The sequence below is a fragment of the Callospermophilus lateralis genome, chromosome 4 (genome assembly GCF_048772815.1).
Source record: "Callospermophilus lateralis isolate mCalLat2 chromosome 4, mCalLat2.hap1, whole genome shotgun sequence".
In the NCBI taxonomy this organism is placed as follows: Eukaryota; Metazoa; Chordata; class Mammalia; order Rodentia; family Sciuridae; genus Callospermophilus; species Callospermophilus lateralis.
In genome coordinates, this window is record NC_135308.1 from 142,194,184 (window position 1) to 142,211,307 (window position 17,124).

The 17,124-nt window shown below is 41.8% G+C and overlaps 1 protein-coding gene across 2 annotated transcripts in view; it reads left to right on the forward strand.

Annotated features, from left to right (window-relative positions):
• Nucleotides 1-17,124, forward strand: part of Plxnc1 (plexin C1) — a 142,780-nt gene that overhangs the window by 63,575 nt on the left and 62,081 nt on the right. For both annotated transcript variants that reach the window (XM_076853210.1, XM_076853209.1), the window contains exons 6-10: nucleotides 319-466; nucleotides 4,459-4,546; nucleotides 6,623-6,725; nucleotides 6,871-6,966; nucleotides 15,998-16,137. In XM_076853210.1, the coding sequence (XP_076709325.1) occupies nucleotides 319-466; nucleotides 4,459-4,546; nucleotides 6,623-6,725; nucleotides 6,871-6,966; nucleotides 15,998-16,137 (575 nt within the window). The remainder of the gene's footprint in view (nucleotides 1-318; nucleotides 467-4,458; nucleotides 4,547-6,622; nucleotides 6,726-6,870; nucleotides 6,967-15,997; nucleotides 16,138-17,124) is intronic.

The following is a 17,124-nucleotide window of genomic DNA, read 5'->3' on the forward strand; positions in this document are numbered from 1 at the left end:
AAGGCAGCCAGTAGATTAGGAGAAAAGATGTATCAGAAATTTGACAGATAAGGATGAATATCTACAACTACGTGGAGAGCTTTTAAAAATTGATAAGAAAAATACCCACACGCACAGTGGAACTATAGTTAAGAATGGGAATATGTGATTCACAAAAGAGCCAACAGGATACCAATGAAACAGCTCTTTCTTAACATCAGCTCTCCTGAGTCACCCTCCTTCCTATGGCGGTTCAAAGGTTGACTAACATCAAACTCTAAGATGGTTGGTGATGATCAAAAGTGGTCACTTGTTTCCTGTATTTTCTTACCCACGCAGACCACAGTGACTATGGTGGGCAGCTTCTCTCCAAAAAACTCAGATTGTACGGTGAGGAACGTGGATACCAGCAGGGTGCTCTGCCAGGGGAAAAGTCAGTTAAACAGGACCTGCACCTGTAACATCCCCACCAGACCCATCTACAGAGGTATGTGGACTCCGCTGGGTTTTGTTATGAAGTCACCAAAGCAAGGGAACCTCCTGAATTCAGATGCCTGAGGAATTCAGATTGCAAGGTAAAGGGCGGAATCTGAATAGCTCCTTCACTGTGCTCACTCTCTCTCCCGCACTGCCTCCCTCCTGGGTCTGCACCTCACTGGGTTGTTCTAGGACCTCCTATCAGATGACTGGAGACCACTGGGCTGGCTCTACCCAAATGGCTCAGATAATTCAGATCTGAAAAGCAGAGAGTGTCCTCGGTGAGATGAGAAAACATGGCAGCCAGTGTTCTATCAGCTTAAGTTCATTTATTCATTCATTCATACAGGAAGCATTTTTTTTTTGAGCATCTGCCTGTGTGTGAGGCATTGTGCTAGGTCCTAGGGACACCCAGCTGGATCTATCTCATGGTGTTTGTAACCCATTGGTCGGGGATGAATAAGCAGTTAATTACAATGCTGTGTATAATTGCAGGGAACCTGGAGTCCCATTTGAGGCATGGGGAAAGGGCACCAAACTGGACTTGGGGCTGGGGATGTGTGGTCTGGAAGGCCTCCTGAAAGAAGTGATAAATAAGACTGGAAGATGAACAGAGTTGAGCCAGGAAGACCAGTGGGAAGAGTGTTCCAGGCAGAGACCAACTGGTATAATACCCAGAAGGAGAGCAAAAGCTGTGTTTGAAGAACCAAAAAAGGTTCCACATGGGTAGGGCAAGTGGGGTAGGGAGAGTTGGAAAATAATACCAAAGAAGGCAGCCAAGGGACCGTGGAGGATCTTCTGATCCTTGGACTCTATCCTGGGAGCTGTGAGGAGACAGAAAGATCTCAGCTGAAGGCTGGCCCAGTCAGATTTATGTTGCAGAAAGGTTCAGTTGTACATCATCTATCTGTCCTGCTGGAATGGAAGCCCTGTGGGCATAGAGACCTCGAGAGCTCATCTTCACTGCTGTGCTTAGAACAATGTCTAGTACAAATCAGCCATTTACAATCAATCAGTACATTTTTGTTGAATGAATGAACGGATGGCCAGAGGTGGGGAATGGACTGGAGGAGGGACAGACAGAAGGCCTGAGTTCCAAAAGATCAGCCAGCAGGAAAACACTGCCGCAGTCCAGGTGAGACAGAGTGTGAGAGCCATCGTAGGGACAGATGCAGATGGAGAGAAGTGGATAAATTCCAGAGAATGTCAAGAGGCTCGGTGCGGGATTCAGAGTCTCTGCAGATGAGACAGGCTGGAAGTAGAGGTAGGTTCACAGTGGAGGCCTCCTAAGAGTGGGTGCTGATCATAACACGAACTGAGCGAGTTGTGTGGCAAGAGCTGGAGTTACCCAACGTCTCACTTCCATTCAGGCTGCTATAACAAAATACCTGAGACTATGTATTTTATATAGATAATAGAAGTTTATTGCTTACAGTTCTGGAGGCTGGAGAATCCAAGATCAAGGCTCCAGCAAATTCTGTACCTAGTGAGGGCTCATTCTCTGCTTCGCGCATGGTGTCTCCTTGCTGAGTTCTCACGTGGCAGAAGGGGCAACACGTGGCAGAAGGGGCAAGGGAGCTGCCTCAGACCTCTTTTATGAGAACACTAATCCCATCCAGGAGGGAGAGCCCTCAAGATTTAATCACTTCCCAAAGGTCCCCCCACCCCACTCATGACATTATCTCTAGGTATCAGGTTCCAGTACCTGAACTTCAAGGACACATCCACATTCAACCTTGGTACCTGCTTGATCCTTCACTCCTCAAAAAGAAATTTAATGCACCAGGCCATAGACCTGAGCTTAAAAATGCCTCTCACCCTCTGGTCTCAATGGCTATTTGGGTCTGAATTGCTTGGAAAAATGAGACCAGTTTCGCACTTTGTCCACCCTATGTAGCCTTCATGATAATTACTGGTTAATTTTGGTCACTAAAATGCAGGTCTTGCTTATCCATAAAAGATGCTTCCAAAATACTGAGATTGATTTATGGGGCTAACCAGTCCCTTTTAGAGCCTTCATCAGCTTCTTTGCCCTTTCCTGATTTTTTTTTTTTAAATCAGTACTGGGGATTGAACCCAGGAGTGGCTGTACCACTCAACTACATCTTCATACCTTTTTTTTTTGAGACAAGTTCTCTCTAAATTTCCCAGGCTGACCTTAAACTTGGAATTCTCCTGCTTTAGCCTTCTGGGTAGCTGGGATTACAGGCATGGGTCGCCACATCAGCTCAAGATCTTGCATAATTTTGCACAGGCAAATAAATTCATTTCCCACCTCTTGTACTCAGTCAGCCAGAAGTGATTGCCAAAACTTGGTCCATGGCCACCTTTGAGCCTCTGGTGGCCTCATTCTTTTCACTAATTCCTATTTCCCTCCCACTTTGAAACACTGTGGGAAAGTCTCCTCTCCCTAACAGCCTTGTCAGATTCTGCTATGACTGTCCCACCTCCAGAATCCCCTTGATCCTCAGCAGGCATCTGGGTACCCAGGTACTATATGGAACGCGAACCATTATCATGGTATTTCCTTGACTGTGTTGTTATTGCTGGTTTTTTTCACCTAATGTATTTTACTTCTTCCAGAATTTTAACTGTAAATGCTTTCAGAGATAATGAATATGCATTTCCTTGGCATATTTACAATGTTTTATGTATAGTTGATGCTCAGCAAAGTAGAGATCCTGCAGCCATCGTCACTGGACACCTGTCAATTCCTTGGAAATGTGTTTTGGCTGGGAGTCCCTCAGTGTTCGTGTGCTCATTCCACTAACATGCATCAAGTGTCTGTTCAGAGGCTCCTGCTGAGAGGTCAGGCCAGCCCTCCAAACCTCCTTGTCTCTAGAACAGAAGATTATCATTTCACATAAGCCCACTTTGTGTGAGCAGAATGTTATGTGCAGTTCTGGCTATCAGAGCAAATCTTATTGCTGTAGAGAAGCACCTGAAAATAAGAGTTCTTAGACTTTGGGAACCACACACTAATAAAATTTCAATGAGAAAATTAGGGCTGCCAACAAAGTCAGGCCAACTTCTCATTTTTCCAAGACTTTAATTTAACAAGTACCATCTCCGAGTCTTCAATCATTCATATAAGGAAAAAAAAGTATTAATACTTCCTTATTATCACTGGCACTTGGACTAGCCCAGGTGCTACTCTGGGCTGCAGCTTATACAATCCTTACTGGGGAGCACTGCAACCCAAAGATTCCTAGACCACACCAGACCTGCAAAATCAGAATATCTTGTAGCATGGCCCTGAAATCTATATTTTCATAAAAAAAAAATTCTCAATTGATTCTAATAGACAGCTGGGACTGGGAATCAGGACCTTGGGTAGAATATCGATGTTTAAAGAGATACGGGAAACAATACACTTCTCTAACGCTGACTTAGCAATTTTTATCCTACTGATTTTATTCTTTAGGGGTTTTCAAACCCATGGATAAATTTTTAAAAGCAAGTAAGAAAACTTTCACCATAGATTTGGTGACAGTTGACTCTAAGAAGATCATGGTTCCCCACCCCTAGGAACCACACTCTCAAATTTGTTAGGTAAATATTTGTCAAGTGTGGATTTTTCCGAAGGTGCAGGATTTCCTCTCTAATGTGTGGCTTTTCATATTCTAGGCACTTCTTGCTCGGTGACTTGTTTTATTCTTATGCCTTGGCCAATTACAAGCTGAGATAGTGATCCCAGGGAGAGTTTGAGATGTAAATGGGCTGTAAAATGGCTTTTTCCTAGTGATTATCCATGGGGGGGGCTTGAAGCTAGAGTTGGGTTCGTCTGTTTGGAGCCTGGTGCTGTGCTCTGTGGCTGCCTGACGTGAACGGCCCCTGGGGACGGAGCACATACTGATTGCAATGTTGGTGAACAGCTGGCACACCCGTGGCCTCTCGGCGGAGAAGGGAATTTTTTTTTTTTTTTTTTTTTTTGCATTTACAGCTTCTGCTTGACTGTGGCAGGAATCCATGGTAAATGACTTTTCCCTCCCTTTGCTCCAGATGTCTTAATGGTCAACGTGACATTCTCCTTCCCTTCTTGGATTTTATCAAAGCGATTCAACTTAACCAACTGCTCATCATTAAGAGAGTAAGATTTTATTTGAAATGTAAATATTCTCTCATGGTTTTAATTTATTTGCTTTACTCCACAATTTCCTAAAGAACTCTTCTGTGGAGTAGAACTTCCCAAAGTGCCTTTTGGAGCATGGCCTAACGGGAGCTGGGAGAGCCACTGAGCTAATGGGTCGGCTCACTCATTCAAGCCCTAACAAGGAAATTGGGGCAGCCGGGGAGAGAACACGGGCTAAGCGCTCTTATCGACAGGGAAATGTTATTTCCTAGGCCCAGGGGACACTTGACGGAAGTACAGAGGGCACTGCTAGGTCCTCTCCTGATCAGGACGTTTCTGGGAATTTAGGCAGAACAGGAAGGCCTGTCAAGGACACACAGTGAAGTCTCTTTTGCCCAAAGAACATATTCATTCTACCCTCTTCTATTTTTGCTTTCCCTTTCTTTTTCTTTTCTTTCTCTTCTTTTCTTTTCCAGGTGCCACCTGGAACCCTGCACCTTGCCCTGTACCCCTGAGCTACACTCCCAATCTTCTGCCCTCTTTTTATCACTCTCGGCCCCCTTTAGCTAGAAACCCCTTGAATTAGGGCCACACCTCATACCTAGCTTCTAAAGCAAAGAAGACACAGAGGAAATATGCTTCTCAGAGTCCTGTCCCTCCAGCTGGAAGTCGGGCCGGAGGTCCCTAAGGGAACAGTGGGAAGCCATGTTATCAGTGTGAGTCTATAGCCGGCTGTGCAGGATGATTGGCAACTAACTCTCTGAGTAACAAATATGAACTCCTTTCTACCTGGCCCAGGAACCATTATTTCTATGCTGAAGATGATTCCATACTTAAAACCGACTTGGAAGGCTGCTTTCGACCTTATCTTTTACTAAGGAGGCACTATGAAAGGAGATGACATAGGCCAGGATCTGTGATTTCTAAGAAACAGCATTAATTTAGGGAAGAAAAAAATACAAATTCTGATAAGCCTCAGAAGTCCAGAAAATAGGAGAAAGGGGGGAGAATTAAATAGAATTTTATGGCTCAAAGAGTTTAAAAATACTGTAGCTCCCCGATGTGTAGGTTTAGAGAGCAGATGAAAGGCAGCAACTGGCCCAGGTCCCACAACTTGGTCACCGAGGACCAGACCTCACACCAGATCCTCCCACCAGAGGTGAGAGCCCTTCCTGCAGGTAACTGCTTCCTGCCAGGAAAGCACTTGTAAGGTAATCCTGCCTGCAGGGTCAGAGAAGCAGACAAACCACAGACCTGCTCCCGGCTCACTTAAGAGACAGCTGAACACCAAGGGGAGCCTGGGCTTTCTCCCCACAGGGAAACTGCAGTTTCTCTAGGTCAGAATCTTCCTTTAGAAAGCATATAAAATACAGTCTGAGTCCCGGCGCCCTGCAATAGGCACCCTTGCTGTCTCCTGCCGACGCTTCCTCTGGCCTTCCTTGGCCACATTTCCAAAGGAGCCCCATTTTTTTTTTTTTAAATCATTTCTTCTGTAACTCTGATTGTTCTAATGTTTGCTTTTCAAGTCCTGCAGGGGTTTTCCATGCATGATAGATTATTTGATTAGAAGACACAATTCTTCCTTAATTTGATTATAAAACAAACACCAGCACCCTAGTCCCTCTGCCTGCCAGGTAACTCTTTGTGTCTTACATCTTCTGGGCAGTTGGCAGCTTGGCTGCCTGAGGGAATGAAGGTTGGCTGATCTGGGGAGGGTGATAGCAGGGAGAGGCCCATCTCCAGGGGGACTCACCTGAGTGTAGACAAATTGCAGAAATGGATTCAGAAACAGATTCAGTGGTTCCTATTATTTATGGACCAGCAGGTGACCCCAGCTTCAGGTTTCCATGGCAACATTTCTGCAGGCATGATGATGCCTGTCAACCCTGAAGGCCTCCCAGAGCAGGGCACAAAGTCCTACTCTATGCCTAGCCTCAAAGGACTGTCCTCTCTCCTCCTATTCACCCCAGTCATTCCAACGATATTTTTTTAAATTCTTTTAAATAATTTGTACACTACATCACAGAGAGAAATTTTAGGATGTGAACCTTTTCTTAAAAATCTAGGAATTAAGTTGGTTTTCTATGTTGCCAGATGCTCCAAATGTATTGGAACTGGCTGTGCTTGGTGTAACAGTGCAAGAAGGTGTATCCACCCCTTCACAGCTTGTGACCCTTCTGATTATCAGAGCAACCAGGTAAAGTGACGTTTTTGGTATTACAAGGTTTAACTAAAAATACATGTTTGTATCCACCTAGTCCCACTCTGGGTTTTGTGTTTGTTTCACACTTTGAATCTCCCACCCACTCAAGACATTGAAGGGATTTTCTTCTCCATTTCAGGAACTCTGTCCAGTTGCCATTGAGAAACCACCCAAGAACCCTGGAGGAGGAAGATTCAAGGAGAATAAGAGCAACAGAACCAACCAGGGTTTACAGGTCAGACTCTATCTTGGTGTTGATAATGGAAAAATTCCCTTTTGATGACAAGGAAAACTCCTACTACTTTGGGTTCCTTAAAAAATTTTTTTTTAAAGTTCCATTTTACTTACTACCAAAATTCCCTTTTTTCCCCCCTTTAGTTTTTAACCAAGTTTCAGTTAATTGGCTCAATACATCAAAGGCTGAACAATCACATAAAAGAAATTAAAACTCTGTAATTATGAAAAATGATGTTGTTCCAATAGAAGTAAAATTTTAAAGGTGACTTGTGGCTCACTTGATAGCACACAGCCTGAGGGGACCTCCATTTGAAATAATCCTTAGGATGGCCTTTCTGGGCATCCTGTGTGGATAGGTCTGTGCAAAGTACACAAACTAACTTGTTTCTGTTTTTCAGTTTGTAGAGATGCCCAAACCAATAGTTAATGGTACCAAAACAGACTTGTTATAGACCATGTATTTCCCTCCCCTTTCATAAGTGTTGATATTTTTCATGAAATTTCCTTGGAAATTCCTCTTGCTTTCTTTGCAGTTAGTCAGCAAGCTCAATGTGCCTGTCGTGTTTTAAGTGGGGATGTGACCATGTGAATATTTCTGGGCAGAACATACTTGGCTCTGCTTAGGGCATGGCCTCCTTCAGGCTTCCCTCTGTCCACAGATCATGGAGCACCTATATGTGGTAAAAACAAACAAACAAACAAAAGAGTACAAGTTCTGCTCTCATTAACCTTGGAGTCTGGCGGGAGCAGACTAATGAAAAATAACAGCATTAGAAAAGCAAGAAAGGCTCAGTTTCTATTTCATGACTAATCTGTGGCTTTGACTTATCCATTTGCAGCTATTTAAGGTCAAGTGCCAATATAAATAAGTAGCACATTTTTAATCATTACTGAAAAGTTGATAGTAACTTTAGTTGAATTAAGTAACAGGCAGAAGGAACGTGAATCAAAATGGAGTCTACAGTTAATTAAAGCCTTAGAAGAAAGAGCGTGGTGTGCCAGTGTCTGCACTCTAAAGGTCTTTGAGGTTTAATTAAGTCATGGGCTACTTTTCTCTTCCCATTGGTTTGTAAAACTAAGACATAGTGACAGGGAGTTGGATCAATCAGATAGTGGCTTTTTTGTTTTAAATCAGATTTTACCATGGTTGTTTTTAATTTCGGCAAAATACACATAACATAAAATTCATCATCTTTACTGTTTTTAAAGTGTGCAATTCAGCAGTGTTAAGTACACTCACAGCATATGCAACCAGTCTCTAGAACACTTCCCATCTTGCAAAACTCTATACTTATTACCAAGCACCAGGCCTTGTACCACGATCCCTTGTACCCAGGCCTCTAGTATCCAACTTTCTATTTTCTTTTTATAAATTCAACTACTGTGAATTCGTCGTATGAGTAGAATCAGGCAGCATTTGTCTTTTTCTTTGGTTACCATGGATTGAACCCAGGGGCCCTTAACCACTGAGCAACATCCCCAGCTCTTTTTTTATATATATATTTTATTTTGAGACAGGGTCTCACTAAGTTGCTTATGGCCTTGCTAAGTTGCTGATTCTGGCTTTGAACTTATAATCCTCCTGCTTCAGCCTCCTAAGGCCCTGGGATTATAGGCATGCACCACCACACCCAGCTAGTATTTTTCTTTTTGTATGACTTATTTCACTTAACATAATATCCTTGATAATTTTTTAGGTGCTGAATAATTTTTGTCATTTGAAGAATATTATTTAATAGGATCATCTAGATGTACCCACTGGGAGATTGACTGGGTATGGAACCACACTAGCCAAGCACTCGACCACCAAACTACCTCCTCAGCACTTGACTTTTTTAAAAATTAAATTTATTTTCAGCCGGTACATAAAAAACAAAAATGGCACCTACTAATGGGGTAGTATAATTCTGTGGAAATTCATCCAAGTTCTTTTATGTATCAATAATTCATTTCTTTGTATTATTGAGTAATGGATCAAGCAATAGCTTTTAAAACTTAAGAAAAAAACAGTGTGGGGGCTGGAATATAGCTCAGTTGGTAGAGTGCTTGCTTCGCATGCTCAAGGCCCTGCGTTCAATCCCCAAGCAACACGAAAAGAAAATTACAATGTGGTCACTGCATCCTGGCTTCTTGTGTCCTGCCTTTCTGCACCACCTCAACTTTAACACTGTATGGTTAAAAGAAGCGGGGTCACTAAGAGAGAATACTGAAAATCAGCGATAGTCTGGATCTGCCTTCGATCTTTCTCTATGGATTACCCTTCTAAGTTTGGAGAAAGATATTTCGTTGATACCAAAATGTTTTCTTTAAATACATGACTCAGAGCAGAATCTCAATTTGGGTTGATAGGGATTGGAGTGTTGCTCGTCAAAGGAGGGATATTTTATGCTCTGGGAAACACATTTTCATGCTGAATGTGTAGCATCATGATTTCCACTTGGGGTCCACATGCCAGTCTTGAATGGAGCACCCCATCCCTTGCAACTCTTCCCAGCAGAGAAGCCACGGAGAGCATTCCTTTAACACACCCGCCCACATCACTGTGTAGTGTGTGCTTCCTGTGTGCCAGGCACTGGGAAGCATGTGGACACTGCCCTAGGCTTCACGACCAGAGCATGGGTGATTGTTCCCACAGGTATTTACCGAGCGTCTATTAGATGCTGTTAAACTGAGCTCCATGGATACACATGGAAGATACTAATGATTCAGGCACCTCTCTGGCTGTCAATCTCAAGAATCTTTTCCATGAGTATCTATGTAACAATAAGAGAGAAAAACATGTTAATATGGGGGTAGTCCCTGAACTGAGTTAAACCCAGAAAGCCTTGCTGTGCCCGGGGCTGTGTCTTAGTCCCTCCTGCCCAGTGCCTGACAGTTAAACACAATCAGAGCGGTTGGTTAAGCCTTTGATTGATGGATGGATTGATTGATGGAGATGGCATTTCAGCTGACCATTGAGAGACGAGAAGCATCCAGACACATGGAGACAGAAGAGCAGGTATTCTTACCAGAGAAACCAGCTTAAGCAGAAGTGCAATAGGAGGCCAGAAAATTCCAGACCACTCATTACCAAAAAAACCCTCAGTAATTTGGTTTAGCTGAAATAGAGAATATGGGAAATGAGAGTGTAGCCCACAAAGTTGAAATGACCCTGGAGCCTACATATATAGCACCTTACATTCTGGCCCTCCAGGAGTGCTTCAGTGGCAAAGGAATGCTATTGAGACATTTTCTTTTTGTTTTTAATTAAGAATTTGCTCATTCAAGGATGTGGTCCTTGGGAGGTAGGTTTTCTGGTTCAGTTGGCTGGACCAGTTGACCTTACACTCCTGTGACCCTAAGGTGCACCCCCATGCCCTGATCCAGAAACATGAGCTGTATGCGGAGTGGCCTACATTAAGAAAAGATCCTGGCCTAGGATCAGGAGTGCTATTAGCTACAAAAACCAGCACCCCCCCTCCCCCACTAAAACCAGCCCTGCCTCTTGTTTTTTCATTTCCTATTTAATAGGTAAAACCTGTCGCCCTCCCCACCACTTCTCCATTTCCTAACTGTCTTGTATCTGTTGCTCTCACCTGCTGAGGGTAGCTCAGCTGCCCATCCTTTCCCGCTTTCAAGGAATGGTTGTGACAATCTATGATACAATGTCATTCTAATGTTTGTTATTCTGCACAATATGCTTATCACTCCATGGCAGACATAACCCACGTCTCCTGCCCTCGAGGAATTTAGATTCAAATTGTTCTTCTTTCTTTCTCTTCCTGTACCTCCTCTTCTCTTCCTCCATCACTTTGAAATGTGCATTTTAATTTCTCATAGATAATCCAAATGGATTTTTTTCCATTTATCTTGAGAAGTGAAATTAAATTCAGCATATGCCTTTTTGAATAACTTCTGTGGACCTAGCACTGTGCTAGGTGCTGTAGGATTCACTCCCAATTCTTCGTTTAATCAATCATTCAACAGTGTGTTTGTTGAGCAACTGTTGTGTGCCAAGCAGGCAGATAGACAAAACGTGTGCCCTTCTGGAGCTTATATTGTAGGGCTTAGAATATTCTGGAGGAAGTGACATTCCTTTTCATGAACAAGTTGAAAATGCACAACAGAAGAAGTGAATAGAAAGAATACCAGAATGGACTGCTTTTTGTTGAACCCTGTGCCTTCTGAGCTCAGAGTGTCTCTTTATTTAAGCTTCACAACGGATGTATTTTCCTCATTTTATACACAGGGAAACTTTGATTTATAAAAATAAGTTGCAAATGGTAGATAAGAGATTTGAATCCAAGCAATTTGACTCAAGGGTTCACAGTTTTAGTCACTGGCCTATATTATGTGACCTATGTTGAATAGAAATAAATGTTAAACCACATAGCAGTGATGATAAAGATGCATCTTGGAGCGAGGTAACTAATATTGGTTTCTCTAGGCCTTAGTCTGCCAAAACCTGCCCCCTCTGGGCCATAGATATGGAGTAGGACCAAGACCTCCCACCTGAGGTCCAGGCTGAGGGTAGCTTATTAGCATCCAAGACGCAGGAGAAGACAGGTAGATTGGAGTGTGGCTGGAGGGGAGGAGTCAGACCCAGGCAAAGCCAGGCATCTTCTCCAAGATAGGGAGAGAAGGAGCATGGAGCAGCAAGAATCTCACGTTCCTGTGGCATCTTGGCAGAAGGGTAGATTTGAGTGGCTAGTGTAAGTTGGAATCAGAGCAAGAACTGCCCTGGCTCACCCTGAAGTTCTGGTCACCAAGGCTAGTTCTGAGTAGCCATACTCAGAAGGGTGAATGGCCAGGAGTAATTCAGGGAGTGGCCTGGGCAGCCACACTGTGGGCCATGTCTGCTTCGCCTTTGAGTTCCCAGGTCAGAGAAGCGAGTCTTGCTCTCTCAACACAGAGCACACATCTGTCACTGACTCTCTGGAAGTTTCTATGTCCATCACTGTCGTTCCCCCCACCCTATTGCTAATTATTGACAGTTCCCAGGACCAACTGGAAGTTACACCTCAAGTTCCCTGGGGCATGTATCAGGAGCTCCTGGGAAGGGGCATTTGCCTGGGGACGAGAGGGAAGAGCGCATTCCATTTTTGTTGCATTGAACTCTCCATTATTTCTTTGGTGGAAGTGTATTTTGCTATTTCCTTTCGATTTCCCATCTCCTTTTATACTTTTCCATCTCCAATGCTGACCACCACTCTGCTCAGTTTATATATTTTATTAATATATTACTTCTGTCCTCTTCTCAGTCATTAATAAAGATGTTAAATAATTCTGAACCAAATACTCACCCCTATAGGGCCCTACAGGACACTTTCTTTTAATTAGTTATGCCATCTTTCATCTCTCTTATGTCCTTTGGTTTCAGATTTCCAGCTGGTTTTAAATCCATGTGACTTTTTATCCTGTCCTGTTTGAACTAATTTCATGAGTGAAAATCTGAGAGACGTTTTACCAAGTGTTGATTCAGGTCCAAGCCTATAGAGAGCTTTGCTATATTCAGGTTTTTTTTTTTTTTTAACAGATTAATAGAGTACAATTTGGTCTTAATAAACCGAGCCTTCCTAATGCACCTCTTTATAATATTCTTTTCAATCATAGCAGTATTTTCTCCATTAATGTCACGGTAATTTGAATTGTGTTGACGTCAGACTTCACAAAAGGTACTCTTACTGTCAGGAGTAATCCTCTTAGACCTTTTCAAAGATAACTGTTTCCTAGTGGTTGTGCTATTTCCAATATCTTATAATGACTTGGTTTTTGAAAAAAAAATAAAAATAATTGGGTATTCTTCGTATCACCTAATTAACCAGTTTCCAGTGTGCTTCCTTACATAAAACAGGGAGGGATTTCAACTCATGAGAGACCAGAGCTCATAGTATTTTATTAAAAAATTTACAGTTGTGTTGCCATTTAAAAATAACTCTTAAGTCTTTAAAACGTAACTGACAGGAAGTGAACTATTCTGAGGTTAATTACAAGACTGCATTGGGCTGTGACGTGCCAAGCAATGGGATTTTGACTTGATCTATGGAAATCTTTGGAGTGGGGTGAGGGAGGGAGCTCACTGGAGAGCTGGAGAAATTCCCTTTGTAACCAGCTCAGTTGTGTTTTTAAATTAACCCCTTCTGGAGCTGGCTCCTTCACATGAAGCTGTGAATTAACTCTTGATTAAAAAAAAAAACAAAAACAGATCCAAAATATCAAATGTCTGGAATATTCGTAGGGAGATCATTCTTTTGTTTTTGTTTTTGTTTTTGTCTTTCCTGGATTTCAAAAAAAATCTTTATCACCAAATTTAGAAAATGTTCTTTTTCTGATTGTTATAGCCAAGTAGTACAGCCATATAACTGCTCTGTCTTTTCATTATCGTTATTACATTTTCATGTAAACCTATACATTTATTTAGGTGGTTCTTCTTGGTAGCTCTCTAGGCCACTTATTAAGATTAGGAGAAGTTGTCACAGAAAAGGACAGCTAGTCTGACCCTCTTTGAAAGCAGACTGTAAGCATCTGCTTTCACAAGATAGGCCAGGGCTGGATTTTATCCTTCATGGCCAGTGGAAACTTCTCCAAACAATAAGGCTTTAAAATGAAATCCTTTTGAAGTAGCAAGGCTGTCTCTACTCAAGGGGAAATAAAAAGTTAATGAGACAACGTGGCAGGTCTTGTGATGCTGTTTGTAGAGCCATTTAAGGAACAAAATATAACTCCCTTTTTAAAAAATCCTTTTTTTGTTCATTAGTTATAAGGCCATCCTTCTCCTCTACAGAGAGGAGAGAAGTAGCAGGTACTTGGCATGTTTGCAATTTGTGCTTCTGCAGACATCCTTGATATAAACAGAGGAAGCAGAGAGGGCCAGTAGAAAGAAAAGCAACCTGAGAATCATAGTGAACTTGGATGTAAATGTCATCTGCAGGGAAGTTTACATTTAAAAAAAAAAAAATGTCTTGCTTTCCTAAGAAGACAGTGGACTCCTCAAGAGCAAAATTTTTTTCTACAATGAACCAGAGAATAAATACTTCAGTCTTTGCAGGCTGTGTGGTCTCTGTTGAAGCCACTCAGTCCTGCTGTAATGTGAAAACAGCCAGAGACAATACACAGACAGGTATTTATGGACAATGAAATTTGAATTTCATGTGTTTTCATTGGTCATGAAATATCCTTCTCCTTCTGACATTTTTCCATGGGCCATACAAAAACAGGTAGCAAACAGGAGTTTGCTTATAGACTGTCATTTGCTGGCTCCCAATCTAGTACAAACATACATCATGTCACCCCCTGCCAGATCTCATGCTGTCCTAAGGACCCTATAGGTGCTCAATAAATACTTGTTCACTTAGCTGTCACCGTGTAAGAGTACAGAGTAAGCCCTTTGCTATACAACACACACTTGACATTTGCAAGGGATTTATCTTGAAATCGTTGCTAATCCCCCTATCCCAAGTACCACTCTAGCAGATAATTTCTCCCATAAAATGCAGTCAAGTATAACAGAATAATTAAAGTGACCCTTTCAGGCCCGTAGTGATTCAATAAATATGGGCTAAAGTTCTTTACAAAGTGATTAAAATAAATTCTGCCACCGAAATCAATTCCCTGTCACGGTACATCATTGCAGTGATGACATTAATGATGAATTTACCTCAATCTGCAAAGCCAATCCATAGTGATCATGAGAGACGGTGACCGCTCTACCATAGAGCCCCTGCATGTCCAGATAAGCAGAAGGAGAGAAGGTCCATTTCAGCAGGATGGGCCACCCTGGCAGCTGGCAAGGCCAGCCCCATGAATATTAGACACACAGAGGAGCAGAGCAGATTCTCTCAGTTGCCTCAAGAATCAGGTGTTGGACATCATGCAAGCTCTCCCTGTGACTCCAGTATCTTCCTGATGAACTTTATCACCTCAGTGGACGTTCTCAGCACTTATAAGCCATCAGCCACATGTCACATGGTTTTGCATCTCTGGACCAGGGGGTCATTTTCAAATACCAAGAGTGTGAGTATGAAGTCCACTCGTGCTGAGATCTGCTGTCCCTTATATTGACCAGAATTTTAGAATCTTATGTCCTTTCTTGGTCTCCGTACTGTAGAAGAACACACACCTGCTGGCTCTGGTCTACACAAGACCAACAAAATGACCAAAATGAAGGACATTAGCATTTGTAAGGAGAAAAGTAAGACATTGTTTGGTCTTGAAAAGGAAAAATGATTCTTGCCATCGGATAAAGGGCTTTGTTTTTTGTTTTTTGGGTGTTTTTTTTTTGTTTGTTTTTTGTTTTTTTTTTAGGGGATTTTGATTAGACATTGAAAATGGAGGAGTAACAGGGTCTATGTCTACATGAGAGACTCCAGGGGACAGACACATCCTTGATTGTAGGCTTGATAAAGCCTGTCACTGGTTAGCATGGGAAGAGATGGTCGTATCTGCAAATCCTAGAGAAGAAACGGCCACCAGGGTGTAGGCATCATGGGTAGTAGGTGTAGTAGGTGGCCGAACTGGTGAATTTCTTGGTTTTGTTCCCCCTGCCTGTGTTATATTTCTTGATTCAAATAACATAACTGAAACAAACCAAAAAAAATGCAAACTACTTCCCAGGGAGTTAAATTTATCTGGAACGACATTTATTTCAGTGTAGTGACTAGTCTGTTGTTGGCCTCCAGTCAATGAACTCCTTTTCTTTTCCTGCATTTTGCCTAGATTGGAGCCTCTGGAGGCCATGAGGCAGCGAGCATTTCCTAAACGCGAATGATATCTCTCTTCAGACAGAATGTCAGACTCTTCAACTGTATTTTCAACTGTCTTGTGAGACAAAGACTAATTGGTTTGACCTCATGCTGTCGCATGTTGAGAGACACGAATCTGCAGCACTCTTCCTTGAATTCATTGATTTCATTAAACACTGTCTGCTTGTGTTTGCAAAATGTTGTAATTTCCCAGTGATTTTTTTCGAACTGCAGCACATCAACAGATTTTTTTGGAACGATGCCATTTCTTCGCTTTGATCTTATGTTTTCATCTTTTATTTCCAATAGGTCTTCTACATTAAGGCCATCGAGCCACAGAAAATATCGACATTGGGGAAAAGTAACGTGATCGTTACAGGAGCCAACTTTACCCGGGCATCAAATATCACCATGATCCTGAAAGGAACCAGCACTTGTGATAAGGATGTGTGAGTTGAAATACTAGTAATTGATCCTTGGTAATATAAAGCTAAAACCAGTGCAAGAGAATCAGTGTGATTGGAACCTTTCTATAGTCAATTCCATACACTACCGTGAGCCAATTAGTCCTCGCATTCGACATAATTCCAATAAGTAAAATAATTTTAACAGTAAGTTTGAAGTTCATTGTGAAAAAATCTGACCCATGTCACCTCCCCTCAAAATCTCCGTACATAATTATTTCAAGATATTGCCTATTGGAGCCCTGATTAATTTTCATTAAGAAAATCAAGTATAGGGGCTGGAGTTGTAGCTAGCTAAGTGGTAGAGCATTTGCCTAGCACATGCAAGATATTAGGTTCGATCCTCAGCACCATATAAAAATAAATAAATAAAGAAAAGGTATCATGTCCATCTACAATTAAAAAAAATTTTTTTAAAAGAAAAAGAAAACAACAAGTATAAAGGTTAGCAAACATTGTTATTAAAATGATGCACTTGGAAAATTAGCTTCCTACCTTGGAATTGGACTGCATTTTATGAAGCACCTCTTCCAGAATGTTCCCCAAGGCTGAAAGAAAGAAAATTTCAAATTCATTTTGTATGGACATGTCATTGTTTATAGACTCTTTCTATTTTCTGGTTTGATTTTAGCCTCATACAATTAAATCACTAATACATACATTAGTGATTTAAAAAAAGAACAAAACACCCAAACATAAATATCTGATTAGTATGTCACTTGAATGTCATGATTTCTATGACTTCTTTCCCCCTAACTCATCCTATCAGTGAAATTTTGAGAAAAAAGTTCAGTTGCTCAATGATGTCCTTGATCAAATTGTTACCCCCACACACCCGGGGCGGGGGGGAAGAGAAATATAATAATAATAACGTAACAGATAATTTGAGTTTTCTGCTTGTTAGTTTTTGTAAGTTTGGGCTAATTTGGAGTAAAAGATGTTGCCATCTATATAAAGTATAATACTGGGTTT